General features: G+C 37.1%; 1 protein-coding gene across 1 annotated transcript in view; it reads right to left on the bottom strand.

Moving 5' to 3' along the window:
• Positions 1–1875: 1875 nt before the first annotated feature.
• Positions 1876–17202, bottom strand: part of LOC132098000 (fibrinogen C domain-containing protein 1-like) — a 98019-nt gene continuing 82692 nt past the window's right edge. Inside the window, exons 7-8 of the mRNA XM_059504067.1 lie at positions 9145–9324; positions 1876–2522 (exon numbers count right to left, since the gene is read on the bottom strand). Of these exons, the coding sequence (XP_059360050.1) occupies positions 2260–2522; positions 9145–9324 (443 nt within the window). The 3' untranslated portion in view covers positions 1876–2259. The remainder of the gene's footprint in view (positions 2523–9144; positions 9325–17202) is intronic.

The following is a 17202-nucleotide window of genomic DNA, read 5'->3' as shown; positions in this document are numbered from 1 at the left end:
CTGTGACAGCTGTTCGCTCTGTTGTAGTTTTGAGCTCCTCTGACGGTGGAGAATTGGTTTTTAGAAGGAGTAGGCATTGCAGTATATACTGTAAATTGGCAATTGAATCATGAATGAAGAATAAAACAAGATGGTATTGAAATGTTTTGCTTTTTTCAAATAATCTGAGGGATTAGTTATCCTTAGGGTTAGGGTTAACTGTTTTTTTCAATTCCTTCCAATATAGATATAAAAGTGATTCTAATTAGTAATTTTACAATTAGAATTTTGATGTTGCTGTTTAAAGTGCAGACAATGCTCATCTCTTTGATCCGATAATCAATGTACAGTCACAACAAATATAAAGATACAAATAAACTTATGAAACTGATTTTCACATTCAAACACTGGGTTAGTCAACATTGATATCGCAGGATAAATAACATTAGTATACAAATAAAACAGCAGGTTGACATGTTGAAAATCGTGCAGTCAAAACTAATACAAAGACTCATGAAACACTTGTAAATGACATTGCAAGTTGATTGTTTGGAAAGTTGACATATGCGCATTGTCAGTGCCATAAATGAAAAAAAAAGGAGAAATTAGTGAACCAAGTCTGCATAGATAAAAAACAAAAACAAATACAAACAGAAAGAGAAGCAACATTAGGAATAGTTTACACCAAAATCAGTAAAATGAGTTACATTCACATTCACGATTTTATACAACAGTTAAAGAAATTTAGACTGTATTGCCAGATACTTTACTTTTTCTCCGCCAATGAAAACAGTCAAAACAGAATTGTTGCACACCTCTGAGCAACAAACAAATAGTGGTGTTTCTTCCTTAATGATTCATTATTTGGATTAAATCAGTAAGCTATTGACATATAAATAATTACTCTTTCGTTCTGAATGAACCAACATTCCAACAAATCAGGCAAGTAAATGATTCAATGGTTCACTCATAAAACAGCCTGTTGTTTAGTTTCCAAATGAATCTGTGTTCTTCGAATTGAAATGAATCAATGATTCACTTATTAATTGCGACCTACTGGTGTGACAATATAACCTGCATAGAGTCGCTGAAGAATCCCCACTAAGCAGGTTAAGAACTAACTGTTGTAAAAATATATGTCTTTTGATGTTCATTTTCCACTTATAAGAGCCTCATAAAACAAAAAAAACACTGGTGTTTTTGCCAGTCTGTTTGTTATAGGCCTAATATGCATGCTTTAAATGCAATTCGAATCTTAAACCCTTGCATTTTAGGGTAAACTATTCCTTTCAGCATAAGATTTTGGGAACTTCACAGTTTACCTGAAACAAATGACATTAGATTAAAAACTAATGAGCTACTAAATAAGCTACTGAAATGATCTGCAGGATGAACTGACTATTAAAACAGAAGAGTCGGGTCTCTTCACAACAACAAATAGTTGTTCAACCCAAGTTCAGTTCTCAGATCTTCACCAAGTTGGAGCCTTAAAGCTCCGTCAATCCATCTCATTGTGATTTCTGGTGAATCTGACCTATTGTGCAGAAGATAAAATCCAACACTCTTCTATCCGGCAGTAACACCAAAGGGTTATTGTGTTTTCTGAGAGACGTTCAGCTTCTCTACTGATAAAACCTTCCACCGACTGACCTGTCACAGTGAAAAATGTGCCTGTTGTGGCCCATCACTCTGAAAGCCACCACTGTGAAACATATACTCCTTGAGCATCCCTGGTGATCAATAACGTGTTTACTCGTCATGTGGGAAAATCTAGTTACTTCCCAGATATTACAGCAGGGGCTGGACACGCCAATAGCAACCTTGTCATGTTTAACTACGAGTTATTGATTAAGCACTGAACAAAAATAACATAGGACAAGCTGCCTCTCCGTCAGATGTCTGAAGAGTTAAAAGTCTTTATTTTTATGAAAAGCTACACGTTCTTGCTAAATTTCACAGCTACAGAAGTTTGTTTTTTTCTTTTTCTTTTTTTTTAGACAACAACTATATATATTTTTTTTATATAGTACATTTTTGACAATACCTGCAATGTTTTGTAATAATATTCAGAGATTGAAACAGTAGATCAAGAGAAAAACATCAGCCTATTGGGCGTAAGCACAAACACTACAAGATGGTGGGAAAACGGGGTTTGAAAGATGGATAGAAACAGAAACATGAGAAAGAAGTTGTCGTGGGAAATTTCTTGCGTTTCTGCATCGAGTGTCTCTAACACCTACAGCCACCTTTGAGCTCTTTATTATGTTTTCTAGTTCTCACTCATTTATTCTCCTCTTTGGTTGGCCTGATCTTCATCTCTGTGAACTTCAGCGAGTACTGCCAACCCGTCCAGGATGACCACTCGATGCCATCCGCATACGAGGTGTGCTGGCCGCGCAGGTACTGTCCGTTGAGGTTGGAGGTGTGGCAGTTGCGGTACCACCAGGCACCGTGGTAGAAGGACGCGCAGTTATTCTCAGAGTGGTCGTTGTCCTTGTCCTTAGTGGTGAATTTCATCCCGTTGTGTTTGAGCAGCGAGTCGCCTGCAGCGTCGGATCAATGCATGATGGAAAGAAAAATTGAGAAAGACAGAGGATGGGTGGAAGAGTGAGCATGTGAGAGACAGGGACAGCGAGAAAAAAGAGAGAAACAAAAGAACAAGTGAGTCACTCAACCGCAGCGTCTTTGTTTATCAGTATCATGGAAAGTTTAGATTACTGCAGTAAAACAGTACACAGTTTCAATAAAGAGCAGAAGTTTTCTTCCAGTACATACTGAGCTACCTTGCTCTACATCCTAAACCAAATGAACCTCAAATAATAATAATAATAATAAGTTGTAAAAAATACGCAATTACTGGATGATTTTTCCTCCAAAAATTGATTGATAAATATTTTTTTAACTTACATTAGGGCTGAACACAACTAACCAATAAAACTGATAATAAGCAAGTGAATAAAAGCAAGCAAGTTTGTGTTGAACTTCACAGATTTCTCAAACATTTAATATTTAGTGATTATTTTGGTGGTTATTTTTCTTTTTAAAATGTAGTTAATACACTACCATTTAAAATTTTAAAGTCAGTAAACATTAATTAAATTTTGTTATTTTTAACTTTATATTAATGAAAGTATCCTAAACTTTGCACAAAAATATTAACCAGCAACTGTTTTAATGTGAATAATAATTAGAAATGTTAAGCAGCATATTAGAATGATTTCTGAATGATCATATGGCACTGGAGACTTGGGTAATGATCCTGAAAAATAAGCTTGCCATTCCAGGAATACATTCTATTTTAACATATATTAAAATAGAAAAGAGTCATTTTAAATTATACAAAATATTTCAAAATCTTAGTGTTTTTTTTTTTTTACTGTGTATTTGATCAAATAAATCCTGTCTTTGTGAGTGTAAAAGACTTGTAAAAAAATTACATTGATTGTTTTTTTTTTTTTGCATGTACTGTACATAATGCACAGCCTACATTAGTGGATTTACATTTGCTTGTTATAGCATTCAATTCATAAAATCCAATTGCTTATACTAGCAATGCTAAAACTGCTTATAGGCTCATATATCGAGCCGCAAAACATCAGTTGAAAATTTCACAGTCACCTTAGTGTGTTCATATCTGCATACTGAGATTGCTAGCCTTTCCAGTGAAGAGAGAGACAGAAACCAAAGAGAGGTGCATGTTAACGTGTTGCCGCTAATGTGCCCTTATAAAGCTCTGTGATGTATGTTTCAGGGACATAATGTAGCAGTGTGCAGCTAGGCTAATCTAATCCCAGTTTCCTGCCTCCATACCGCCTGGCTCCACTGGGCCTGGCCTTGCTGACAAGATCAGCCTTTTATTGCCAGCCTTGCAGTAAAACCCTTCTCCTGTCCACTTCCTCTGACTCTAATTCCACTCTGCTGCAACATGTATCATGATAGCCATTTTATTTGGACAAAGGAGATCCAATTGATGCTGTTATGCCATATTGTAAAATGTGTTACACATCATAAACTCCTTTTGGTTGCCTCATAGATTTATCATTGTGGTCTAGCAGATAATGAATTCAGCAGAATGATGTGGTATAAAATGACAACACCTGGACTGTGAAGGAGAGCCATTGAACAGATGCAGAGACATTGCTTGCAGAAACATGACACATGAGCTGGCTTTACCTGGTTTTTAGCATGTCTAAGAATGTTATTTATGGTCTTTGGCTGTCTCAAGCTGATTTAAAAGGATAGTTCATCCAAAAATGAACATTCTGTCATCATTTACTCATCCTTATGTTGTTCCAAACCTGTATAACTTTTTTTACCAAACAAAAGTTGATATTTTGAAGAATGTTGGTAACCAAACAGTTTCGGTTCCCATTGATTTCCATTGTGTTTAGTGTCCATGAAATAGAAGTCAGTGGAAACCAAAAGTTCCATGGAAAAAAAGAAAGTCGTTCAGGTTTGGAACAACATGAGGGTCAGTAAACAATGACAGAATTTTCATTTTTGGGTGAATTAACCCTTTAAGATGAGCCTTAAGCTAGCGATTTACAGTCAGATGATCAAAGCTGGTTTAGAGAATTAACTAACCATGAACAATGTTGGTCAAGTTCATTAGAGATAGTAGAACACCTTGGACCAGTATGTTCCAACAAACTATCATGGTGCAACAACCAACCTGAACTCCTTAATCCGGATACGGTAAACTGGTTTAAGATGTCAATAACCATCAGAACAGACCAAGCTAATGTGCTTTAGAAACTAGCTAACCATCTTGTTTAAAGTAGGTCTAAAAGAGGTAGGTCTTGTAAGCCTAAAACAGTTATTTCCTGAAAAGCTGTGTCTCAGTTTTAATTGGTTGATTGGAATGTTGAGCCAAGAACCTGCTGAACTTGGTGAAATCACACTCACCCTGATAAAACACACTGGACCAGTAATATGTTATAAAGTAGCTGTGATAACCAACTTACAAGTTAAGCTGGTACAATGTGGTCAGTTCAGACAATCTGATTTAGGTAGCTGGCCAACTGAAAGATACCCCAAACCACTCGAAAACCGAAACAGACCAGCCTAATATTCTCTGGAAACTAGCTAACTAGTTCAGTCTGGTTTAAAATCATTCTTCCAGAAGGGGAAGCTGCTTGAATATACAGTATGAACAAATCTCATCAAGCTGCCCCTGCAATAGTAGTATGTTGTAATATTCATAAGGTGTTACATTTCAAAGAATACCCAATCATACAAACGACACTGGAAAAAATACTCATTTGCTAGAAAGAGATGACTAATCATTGCAGTAAATTGCTGATTCTGTGCAAAACAGACTTCACAGTCTGTGCACCTGGGGGGGTGTAGCGTGTGTCAGCATGAAGGTGCATCTCAGACTTTTATGAAATGTCTTGAGACAGACCTACTCAGGAGGGTGATACAAGTCATTAGCTATGTGCATGAATGCATAATCGCGTTAATGCCGGAAAACACTGAATGAACATCAGAGAGAAATTATACACTCCTCTACTTGGACAAACATTGTTACAAAATAATCAAACACTCACATGCAATTTTGCTTCTTACTCTGGCCTCCCTAATGGTAGTAAAAACATTTCTGTGCGCTTGCAAAACTGTCATTAGCGCGCTTTGAAGTTGGTACTGTATTAGTACTCAAAGTGTTTACAGAGATCAGGGCATCATGGGTGTAAAAACTCATCTCAGGTAATTATATCTTCCCGGAGATCCCCGCTGTGGCTGAGCGCTCTTTCTCTACCCTATCGTAAAGGCCTTTCATTAACCAGAGAGGCATTAAAGGCAGCATGCTTGTGCGCTGAAAACAGCTATGATATAAAAATTCTAGCATGCAAGAAAAGGGTGTGTGAGGCACACTTTAACACCAAAAGATGTTCTTTTTTTTATCTCAGTTGCAAAAAAAAAAAAAACAGAGTAATGCATGAAAAACAGAGGATTCTGGGGTACGGCTCATCAGAATCTCCACAGGGATGCACTGTCGTATTGAAATAACGTCATATCAAATCGGTACTTCAGCATCAACACAATCGCTAAAACACTTTCCGACAGCAGCTCTGCACAGTTTAAGACGTCTGCTGAAGAAGTCACTTGGATGGTTTAGTTTAGTATGGCCCGCAATGAATGAGATTCGCTGTGGTTTCGATGCCACATAAATTGACATATGAAATCTATCTATGAAGGCCTTATAAATCTTCTTACTTTCCTTTTTCATGATTTTCCTATACAACACTATTATGCATTAACTTTATACAGTAACTTATTGCCAGTTATTTTTATAGTATATAACAATAGATATTATATATACAGTGGTTACCTAACAGATCTGAAAATAATAGATTTTTATTTATTTATTTATTTTTGCCTCCAAAACATGATTTCATGTCATAACGTTCATGAAGCATGAAGATTGCTTTAAACACAACAAATATCAGATGCAGTGAGTCGTAATGTTTCTATCCACAATATTTGGTATGTCCACCTTCTGCAGCAGTTACAGCAGCACATCTCTCTGGCATAGTGTCAATATATTTCCAGAGAACTTCATCAATAATGTTATCCCATGCCTTCTGCAACTCAAGGAATGTACAATAGATTTGTCCAGTTTATTTTCCAACTCGCCCCAAATATGTTCGATGTGATTGAGATCTGGACTTTGAGGGGGACAGCCCATCATTTTCAATGTTCCAGCAGATTCCTTCTATCGCAGGTATATATATATATATATATATATATAGAGCTGGTAGAATACATTTGACCAGTAAAGTCTAGTAAATTTACTAACTTATCAAGTTCCAAAAAACAATTTGGGGCACTTTAAGCTGGTACAATGTAAATTTAAAGTTTAAACCAGATTAAACTGGTTTAGCTTGTCTGATCAGTGGAAATTGGTCTCAAACCACTTAATCATTAAACCCAAAATTAAAATGCTACATCAGAAAGTTTTCTCATTCTATTGTTAATATCAGATAAATGGATGCTTTGTGTTCAGAGAAAGTGCATCAGATAAAGCGAGAATATATTAAAATTCTGCTGTTTGTTGAATTTTAAACTGCCTGTCACATTCAATTGTTTCCATATGATTCTATTGCCACAGTGTGCCTTTTACCATTGACCTTGTGACATAATTTTTTCTTTCTATTTTCTGTGACGGGTGGACTCTGAACCTCCTCAGAGTTGCTTTTTGTCTGACAAACCATTATTAAAGTTGTCAAGGACTTTTCACAATGTTGCCATTAGGGAGCCACGCTTTGCAAATTTGTGTTTTTGTGGGTGTTTTTCCTTTTGTTTTTCAGCTGCTGTTTTTTTGCTCTTGAAAAAATGGCTGTTTGATTTCATTGTGCTCTCTTACAGCATTTTATTCAAAACCAAGTTTCATACTTGAGCTAACACAGCTCAGACGAAACATCAAAATGTGATTTAATGCTTACTGTCAGTCCAACCTACCATTCATGCACACATTAATGCTTTAAAAGACCACGCGTGCATTTTAATCCAGACAGTGGCGTAAAACTCCAAACAGGATGTAATTGATTAGACTGGGAATCAATGTGGCATGACTCCTCCAGCGGGGGATGTTTAAGACAGCCTCGCTAATTAGACGCGTGGATGCAGTATTCTCCTCTTGATTTATGTTAATAGGAGTGTTTGTTTACGTCTCCTATAATAAGCTGAGTGCCTGCTTTATTGGAATGCCATAGATGTATTCTACGGCTTCATTATCCCTGCCCTTTCCAGCACACGGCGAAGGTCATGCCCGCGTCCAGCCTCAGCGAGGAGGGCAGTGCTCGGGGAAAAACACCTGAGAATAATAGAGTGCGGGACCCAATTAATGTTAAAAAGAGGCCCCGGCGACAGCGCAGGTGAAGCAGTGAGAATTGCTCATCACTTTGCCTCGGCACAGGCGATAACCTGCGGCCCCCGTTGCTTTGCATGCCGCAGGAATATATCTGAACACCACTGACAACAGGGCAGAAAACTTTAAATTAGTCTTGTGATCCTCATGATAGTTTCTATTCTGGGCTGATCTTTTTTGTTTTGCTGGGTGCAATTCAGGCTGCTAAGTTTGGATTTCCTCTCTGTGCTTAACATGGGCTTGTTTTCAACACAAAAACTTTGCTAACACACACAGAGACACATTTATTTTTTAGAGACACGTACATACATGCATGCACAAATATATATTTACTATCAACGAGCCACAAGATAAATATTAATGAAAACAGTTAGCGATATACCATTATCAGCATAGAGATTCGTCTCTTGTAGTTTCTGAGAGAATATGCGGCGTCAGATGATGAAAGCTCCATCATTCCATTTTACTTTCACTTTCTTTATAGTGAATTAAGACGTATTTGCGCAAAGTTTGCATGTTGCTTGTGTGATATTCATTGGCTCGCTTTTATGGTTCAAAACAGAAATATTTCAAACATTGCGACGTAACCAATTCCAATATATATATATATATATAATTATTATTTTCATCTTTATTTTCATTATTTCGATACCCAACACTTCTGTTAAATATCTCCATTTGGGCTCCACAGAATAATAAATAATTTTTTTTTTTTTAGTTTTTTGGTTTACTTGTTTTTTCTTTGTTTGTTTGTTTGTTTGCCAGTGAAATAATCAATATTTATTTTTTTACACTCCGATATTAATTTTGATCATAAATTTGTAATTTTGTTACTTTTTTATTGTTACATTATCTTTTGTTTTGCAGAGACTGCTGTTATTTCAGATTGATGTCCCTAAAAGGAATAAATTGCATTTTTTGTAATGAAACTGGACACAATAAATGCCAGTTAAATCGTCTCTTATGCTCTAAAGTGGGTGTTCTTGGCCAGAACAATCTGTCAAAAGTCTGTCTAGGTGAGTCTACATATCAGCCGAAGAGCTTTTACCAGCGTTTACCTGAGGCTCCCCATTAAACCTGATATGAACTTTGGCTCCAGACATCAATGCAGGTCCACGATTGAACTGCTAATGTGCAGGAATTCTTAAGAATACAGAGCTTTAAAAGCAGGACACTATGACCTATGGCTTTCTGCAAGACCTTTGCCTTTGCAATAAATGTAATAGTTTCTGGCTCCATACTGCAGGTAAGTACAGGAACTCTCAGTAAAAAGCAGAATAATGTGTGTAGCACACCTGCCGTGCCGGAGTAGTCCGCAACGCTCAGTGGGTAGCCATCCTCGTCGGGGTCAACAGAGAACAAACCCACTCCAAAAGAGCCATACTTCGCAAAGGAGGTACTGTTCTCGAAGTCCTCCAAGTCAATCCTCAGCTCGTAGTTGGCCTGAATGGTAATTGCATGGATTCGTTTCATGCCTGAAAAAGAGATTTAGATTAAGTTAACGGAAAAATGTGTGCCAACAACATGCTAAAAAGCAGTCAAAACACCTTAGCAATCACATAGCTAAACATTTGCAACCACTCAGAACGCCCATGAAAATCTATAAGAAAAATATGCTGAAATATCGGTACAATACAATTCCTGAATATTAGCACTGGGCCGTATTTTTTTTTTTTTTTTACAGACTCTTCTTGGAGTGTTGAGGGTTCTTAAAAGTGTGAAATTGATTTATTTGTCCTATACTGTATTTTTCCTGTTTGCTGCTTTTACAGCTCAGAATCGTCTTGATAATAGTGAAACCATCAGCCAATCAGACATTTTTCCCTCAATGTTATACTTTAACTTTATTATCTAACACCTGCAGCTGGGCTTTTGTTTTCAAACTTCTTTGTCTAACATGAAAAGAACTAGCAGTGAACTTTAAAATTTCCACAACAACATTCATGTCAAAGTTTTATGGGATCCAATGCAACAGTCTGCTTCTTAAAGCACCAGGTGCACAGGGGCGGGCCTGCTAGAGACATAACGTCTCATTCTTAGCTTAGACCGGCTTGAAGGACTCTGGTCTACTTCCTGGGATCAATATCTCAATGGGAGACCCAGATTCTAGTAAGTTCTGCTCTTAATATTCCACCCAGTTTTCAGAGAGAGGAAGAGAGGCGCTTGACAGGAAACTAATGTGCTTGCCTACAAATGAATTCCCTTTGTAGCCCATTCGCTGGCATGTGTGTTGCACCCCCAGGACAGAAAATCAATACAGCAGAGTTTTGCTAGGTCTAATCGTAGCTTGCTGCTGGTCTTCAGCTGTTGTGACCGCAGCACATGTTTGGGTGAGGTGTTAGGTGAATAAACTTTAGCTGCATGTTGCCAAATTTGCTAAACAGAATGTGTTGCTTAAAAAGCATCATACTGTGCCTAACAGATGTTCAACAGCCATTAGATATCTCCCGAAAAAAGGGCTACGGGCTATAACAATTATTAACATAAGCACTGACACTGAGATATTGTTTTAAAGTCCACGTGAAGCCATTCAAAAACCATTTCATTTGCATAAACTGGCAAATTCCAGAATGAAACAAGATAATCAGAGAGAAAACGTGTAGGATAGGACTTGACATTATCAATCAGGAATTGATTAGATAATGAAAAGTTGCTGTTATGTTTTAAAAGAGGAATTCATTATGTCATCCAAAAATAAACAGTAGGAAAAATTTAAATAAATCTTACACAAAAATAAAAATAAAGGAACTGTATTAAAGTACATTTAACAAGTGTAATAATTGTAGACTATAAATAATTAAAAACATTAAAAATTGTGCATTTATTAGTATGAACATTTATGCAAGTATTACTTATTATGCATGTTGCTTTAGTCTTTTTATGTATAATATTAATTAATATTTTCAATGATCTTTTTTTAGTTAGCATTTTACATTTTACTTTCACACATTTGTTATGTGATGTTGTCATTTTTATTAGCTTTTGACTTTTTAAATATATATATATATATATTTTTTAATATCAGCTTTCATTTATATTTATTTAAATTTTAGTTTGAGTTATTTTAGTACTTCAACTTAGACTTATGCACCTGACCATTACACTAACAGACTTGTATGACATTGCATTTCAAATACATATATTTCAATATTAATTTGGTCTCCCCTTTGCATACTGCTATAACAGCTTCCATTCTTCTGGGAAGACTTTGCACAAGTTTTTGAAGTGTTCCTATGGGAATTTTAATTTGTTCAGTAAAACATTTTTGTGGTCTGACTCTAAATCTTTGTTCCAGTTTATCCGAAAGGTGTTCGATGGAGTTAAGGTCAGGGCTCTGAGTGAGTCCGTCAAGTTTATTCACACCAAACTCATCCAAACCTGTCTTTACACAGAAGCCAGACGTAGAAGCGTGATTCGTCACCCCACAGAACAGGTTTTCACTGCTCCAGAGTCCAGTGGCAGCATGCTTTCCACCACGCCATCCAATGCCTGGCATTGTACTTGGTGATTTAAGGGTTGCATGCAACTGAAATGCATTCCATGAAGCTCTTACTGCACAGTTTTGTGTTGATACTGTATTAGTGCCAGTGGAAATCTCAGCAATAGAATTAGCAGATCATTGGTCTTTTGCTTCATGACTGAGTTGCTGCTGTTTCTAAATGCTTCCACTTTTAAACCACTTACAATTTGTGGAATATCTAGCAGGGACAAAGTTTCACAAACTGACTTTTTGCAAAGACGGCATCCTATCGAAGTCATGTTTGAATTCTTCCGACTCACTGAACTCTTCTTTGATCCAAATTTTTTTTTTTTACACATGTTTGTAAATGAAGACTGCATGGCTAGATGCTTGATTTTATACAAGAGGTGTGTCCCACTTCTTTTGTCTGTAGAGGGGCTGTTGCGCTATTTTCAGTTTTGTGTTTATTTTATTATGTTTAAATGTACGCCGGTTCCCACCTCCTTGTTAAGACAAAGGTTCATACCCATCCATCATATTCGTCATATATATATATATATATATTTTTTTTTTTTTTTTTGGCTCCTGCACCTTTAAACCCCCCACAATGTGCCGCACACTTTGAGAATCTAAAGTTATAAGATAGCCCGGCTGAGAAGCAGCAGTTTATCTGCCCACCTCCAGTCCTGCAGAATAGACTAACATTTGTTCAAATGATATTGGCATAATGACAGAGATGGTTATGATGGCTGTGAATGGAGCGGGACTGGTGTGGTGCCATTCCAGCAGCAGCCGAGCGCAACATCAGGCTCTATTAAGCACCGACACCCTTCTAATGGTCTCCGCGTTGACTAAATGGATAGGCCATTTGCACTCGAAGGTCATTTCTGTTTCGCCCCAGGGACTCAGAAATGTTACACAGTGGTGCAAAATATCCGAAGAGCCGTGTTAAAGACAGAAGGCTGGCTGTGCTGTTCTTCATGTAAAAACTAATGTGCGTATGATTATCTTCACCTGGTCGGGGCTTCAAACGGCTCCAGATAACCTGATACGAGACCCATCTTCTTGATGCATGATATGGTCAGGAACTATGTTTTTTTTTCATGTGAAAGAAAAAATAACAAGGCTACTTTCATTCAAATGTTTCCTATCATCCTTGTAGATATACTGCATGTGTGGAGCCACAAAAACAACCTAGGGCCTTAACACACAAGAAAAGCACATTTAAATTCTTTCCACACAAATGACCAAAAAGATGTTAGAATGTCTAAAAAAATGTAAAGCATTTGAATAATTAAGCATCTCAAACGCTGAACTTTTCACATGTTCGTCAGTTTACAACATCATTCATTTTTTTCCCCTGTATTGTCTATAAAACACAGCTTAATATTTTTTGCTGAAAGGAGTCAAAATGTCTTTTGGCTATTAGAATGAAAATTTACATATCTTCAGGCATAAAATTTAACATGCTCTGACATCAAACAGAAATCTTTGAAATGTAAGTACCGTAGTTATGTTTAAACTGTGGGTTTCCTCTAAATTAACATAATTACATTCAGGCCTTTAATTAAATCTCAAGAGACTCACTCAACCCAAGTAACAATAATTTCTTAGAGATATATCAACCAGCGAACATGCTGCCCTGAATTAGTAAAAAGTACTTAGTAGGTGTAAAAGGTAGTAATCTATATGTCTATCTATCCATCCATCCATCAAGACTATAAACTCTGAAACATCAAGGCTTTTAAAACTTTTTAAACTTACATGCCATCTTTGCTTTTCTAATGAAAACTTACAATTACATGAATTTCTGGGAATTTCAAGTCATTTTAATTCTACTTCCTTACATTTAAATTCCAACTATGCACCTGTTTGAATGGAATTGGAATTTAAAAGGCATTTTCAATTGAGTTCTGTATAGTTCATGACCTTCTTTGCATCTAAACAGTAAAATTACTTGATTCACTGCTGGACTCTGGGCTTCTTAATTCCACATTTCAATTCATCTGAGGCCTCTTTAAAGGAAGCGCAATTGGAGTTGCAATTACAACTAAAGCGAGGCACTTGAGGATGTGAGGCAATAGTGAAAACGTGCTGAGCCGTGCCAGCAGAGGACAGATTTCTTTCTGACAGGCCAAAAGCTGCACTCATTTTCTCCCCATGCAACCGTCCTCTACTATTAATTTTTAATCAAGCTGCTCCATCTGTGTTTCAGTGAGGGCTTTGCTGCTTGCCGCAACCGTTCTATGAGATGCGTCTCACATAGCTGTTCCCTGCGCCCTGTCATACAAAAGCAAGAGATTCAAGAAATGAAGCAGAGAGATTGGAGTTCAGGGCAGGGGTTTCCACTCTCACACAAACACAAATGTGCACGTGACTGTGCCCTGAGGCCGCGGCATACAGGGCTTTGAACACCTGCCAGCAGAGTGACACAGCATCCGGCGCTTCTTCAGTTCTCTGCAGGATGAATCATCACACCTAAAGTGCCTGTCCCTTCCCAGCGAGCCACATCAAGGCTGCTGTTTACAGGGGGGTGCTGTCAACTGCACTGATATCGATTCTGCTAATTTTCCAAAGCCTGTCTGCAAGTCTCTGTGAAATCCATTTTTGGCCTTGAGTTCAATTATATGTAAATCAAGAAAAAGGGATTTAATTACACAGGATGCAGCTCTTGTTTACATATTCAGAATAGTGAAAGTGCCTCTTGTCATCCACTGGAACCTCCAGAGGGATTCTGGAGGAATATGCAACGACCCTTCCACCAGATCACAGCATTAAATAAGAGACTCAATAAGGTACCAGAGCACAGTGCTTTGGAAACAGCTGAAGTAAAATGGACAAGGTGTAAAACAGAGCCGAACAGCTGTTCATATGCTATTGAAAACACATCTGTAAGTACACTTCACATCAATGAAGTTGTTTCAGCGCAATTAAAAAGAGCATATGGAGACCTGCCTCCAGAGACTGGAACGAACACAGTGCTTCTGGCAACTTGCTGAACACATAGAAGCTACAGAACAGGGAGACCTGCTTTATATCATTGGCCATTCATACATTCCTGACCAATCCAGTTAAAGATGCTGATAATGAGCTCTGCACCATTAAAGATGAGTAATTATCTATGACTGCTGTTAATGTGATACACCAATTTGCATTTAATTTCACTGATTTTTTTATTATGGAATTCACAAAAGCACAAATCTGGTTAAGTGTTCTTAAAAATGTCAATTCTGTACCTTTAATAAAATGTTAACTTTTTATTATCACTATTATTTTTCTTTCATTTTTTTTTATACAACAGGTAATTAACCAAGGCATTAGGGTGTAAGGGTACATGTATTCGTCCCGAAACGTCACGATACGGATGTCATGGTTCGGTTCATTTAGTTAGACGATGAATAGAGTCAGTCATAGGCGATCAATCCAAATCCAAATCCAATGCAATGCTAACCATCACGACAGAAGAAAAAAAATCAGAAGAAGAGACGATCTACACACCAAACCAAAACAAGAACGTTGAGTTCAGATGGCATGCCAGTGTACTGATGAAACATGCTACCTATCAGATTGTGCTACCAGAAATATATTTGCATTGTTTTAAGGGTAAGTTTAGCGTAAGGGTGCATATGGATAGGTAGATTTAGAGTAGGGGTAGGTATGGACATTAAAAAAAGCCTCAAACCACATTAATAAGATGCTGGTAGCACAATCTGATAGGTAGCATTTTTTGCTATCACAGATCGCCAGAACACCAGCTATAAATCTGAACTGATTTTTAGTTTTATTTTGGCCAATCTCTATTTCAGAATTGCACACATACTGCATTGCAATCATTTCCTAAAATTTAATTTTAGTGGAATTTTTATGAGGTCTGTAAAGAGGAGAAAATACTGTGTCAGTCAGATCAAGCTCACTGTTCGCGATGCTCCAGAATTAAGAAACCGAGGTACTTAACGAACCGGGATTTCTGTGTACCGTTACACCTGTACAAGACATTGATATTATATTAAGTAACCTATCTTTGAGAAAAAATATAGCAATTTTTTTTTCCCATTTTTGCTCTGCAAACATAGGCAAACTCTGATTATACTGACCCTCACACTACACCGTCTGGTACATGTCACCCTGGACCATATTTCCCATGTTCCATTTCACTAATCACACTCTCAACTGTAGCCAATTACACACACAATAAAAACGAGGCTCTAAACACAGTTCAGGGCAGAGTATTGTAAGCACATATCACGACCCTAGCTGACAGTTACTTTACGGAGCCTGCTCTAGGTTTCTTAGTCTAGTCATATTCTTGCCTTACCTGCTTTCCTGTGATTAGATTCTTGCCTGTGTATTTTGAATTACCCTCTCGTCTTGCAGTTCTGACTCTGTTTGCCTCTGCCTGGACTTTTGACATGTACCTGGATTATATCTCTTTGTTTTGCCCCGTTGGATTATGTTCGCCGTCGATTGACCCACACATGTTTACTGGACTACTCTTTTGTCTTACCCTCGATATACCCGTGTGCCATTGTCTGACCCTAGCCTGTTTTGACCACATCTTTAAATAAAGCTTTGCAAATGGATCCGCATGCCTCTTGACCTGTTCACTAGATAACAGTATAGCTCTAGAAAAGAAAATCTAATAATTATATACTGTATAACTGGCTCATAATGCTGTAAAGCTGTAAATCTATGCACATGCACATACAACAGCTTGCTTCATAAGAACTTTGAATCTGTGTCTCCAGCTTGAGCACAAGAGCACACATACAGAACCAGCACCATGAATTTGAATTTAATTCATTCTAATATAATATGTGCCAACAGAGCATGTTTGAACTGGCACTGACAAAAATGAAGCTGAACAAGACTGTCGTCGGATCCAGCGTGATTCACATTCTTTATTCATGGGGGGACTGTCACAACAAATAACATTTCACGTGTCACTAAGGTAAAAACTTAATTTGTGTGTTGGGATACAGTGGCACACACAAGCAGCCATCTCACTCATCTATACATAGGGAAAACTAAATAAATCAGAACGTCTTAAATAATACATTCAGACGCCAAGAGTCTTTATAGCTGAGTTCAGAACAGCAGTTTGACTTTTCTCCTGCATTTTACTGCTGGTCGCACAAAGGCTCAGTTTCTAAAATGAAAATTTGGTCATCATTTGCACACTCATATCATTCCAAACCTGTATGATTTGCTTTTTGAGAATTGGAAACCTTGCTAAATTTAAACGGATAGAAATTTCTGTCATAATTTACTCATCCTTAAGTTGTTATAAATCTGTAGTTTATTTCTTTTGCTGAGCACAAAGAAGATTATTTGAAGAATGCTGGTAACCAAATAGATGACAGTAGTCATTGAGTTTTATAGCAATGAAAAAAGAAAAAAACACTATGTCAAAGTCAATGGCTACCATTTGGTCTCCATCATTCTTCAAAATATCTTCTTTTGTGTTGAACAAAATTTTTTAAATCATACATTTTTATAGACTATATATATACAGTTCTAGACTATTTGAAATATTGTGCACTATATGGACTACATTTATGATGCTTCGATGATGTATTTATAATGTTTTTGGTTACTTTTTGAAGCCAGAAAGCTTCATTATGTATTTATAAACTGCATGGAAATGAGTAACTAGCACAGTATTCAAAATTTATTTTTTTATGTTCTCTCAGAAGTCACACAAGTGTGCAACAACATGAGGGTGAGAAAATGAAGAGAGAATATAAAATTTTTGCCTGAACTATCCTCTACTTCTCCATCATGGTGTATGCTGTATTAATAAGCTAAGAAGGCCAGGTCTGTTCCCGACATTCATCTATGGATTTATGAGGTATTAATGGCCTTTCGGTTAGCAGTGTGAAATTAGCTGGAGTGT

The sequence above is a fragment of the Carassius carassius genome, chromosome 21, assembly GCF_963082965.1.
Source record: "Carassius carassius chromosome 21, fCarCar2.1, whole genome shotgun sequence".
In the NCBI taxonomy this organism is placed as follows: domain Eukaryota; kingdom Metazoa; phylum Chordata; class Actinopteri; order Cypriniformes; family Cyprinidae; genus Carassius; species Carassius carassius.
This window is presented reverse-complemented; position numbering and strand designations above follow the sequence as displayed.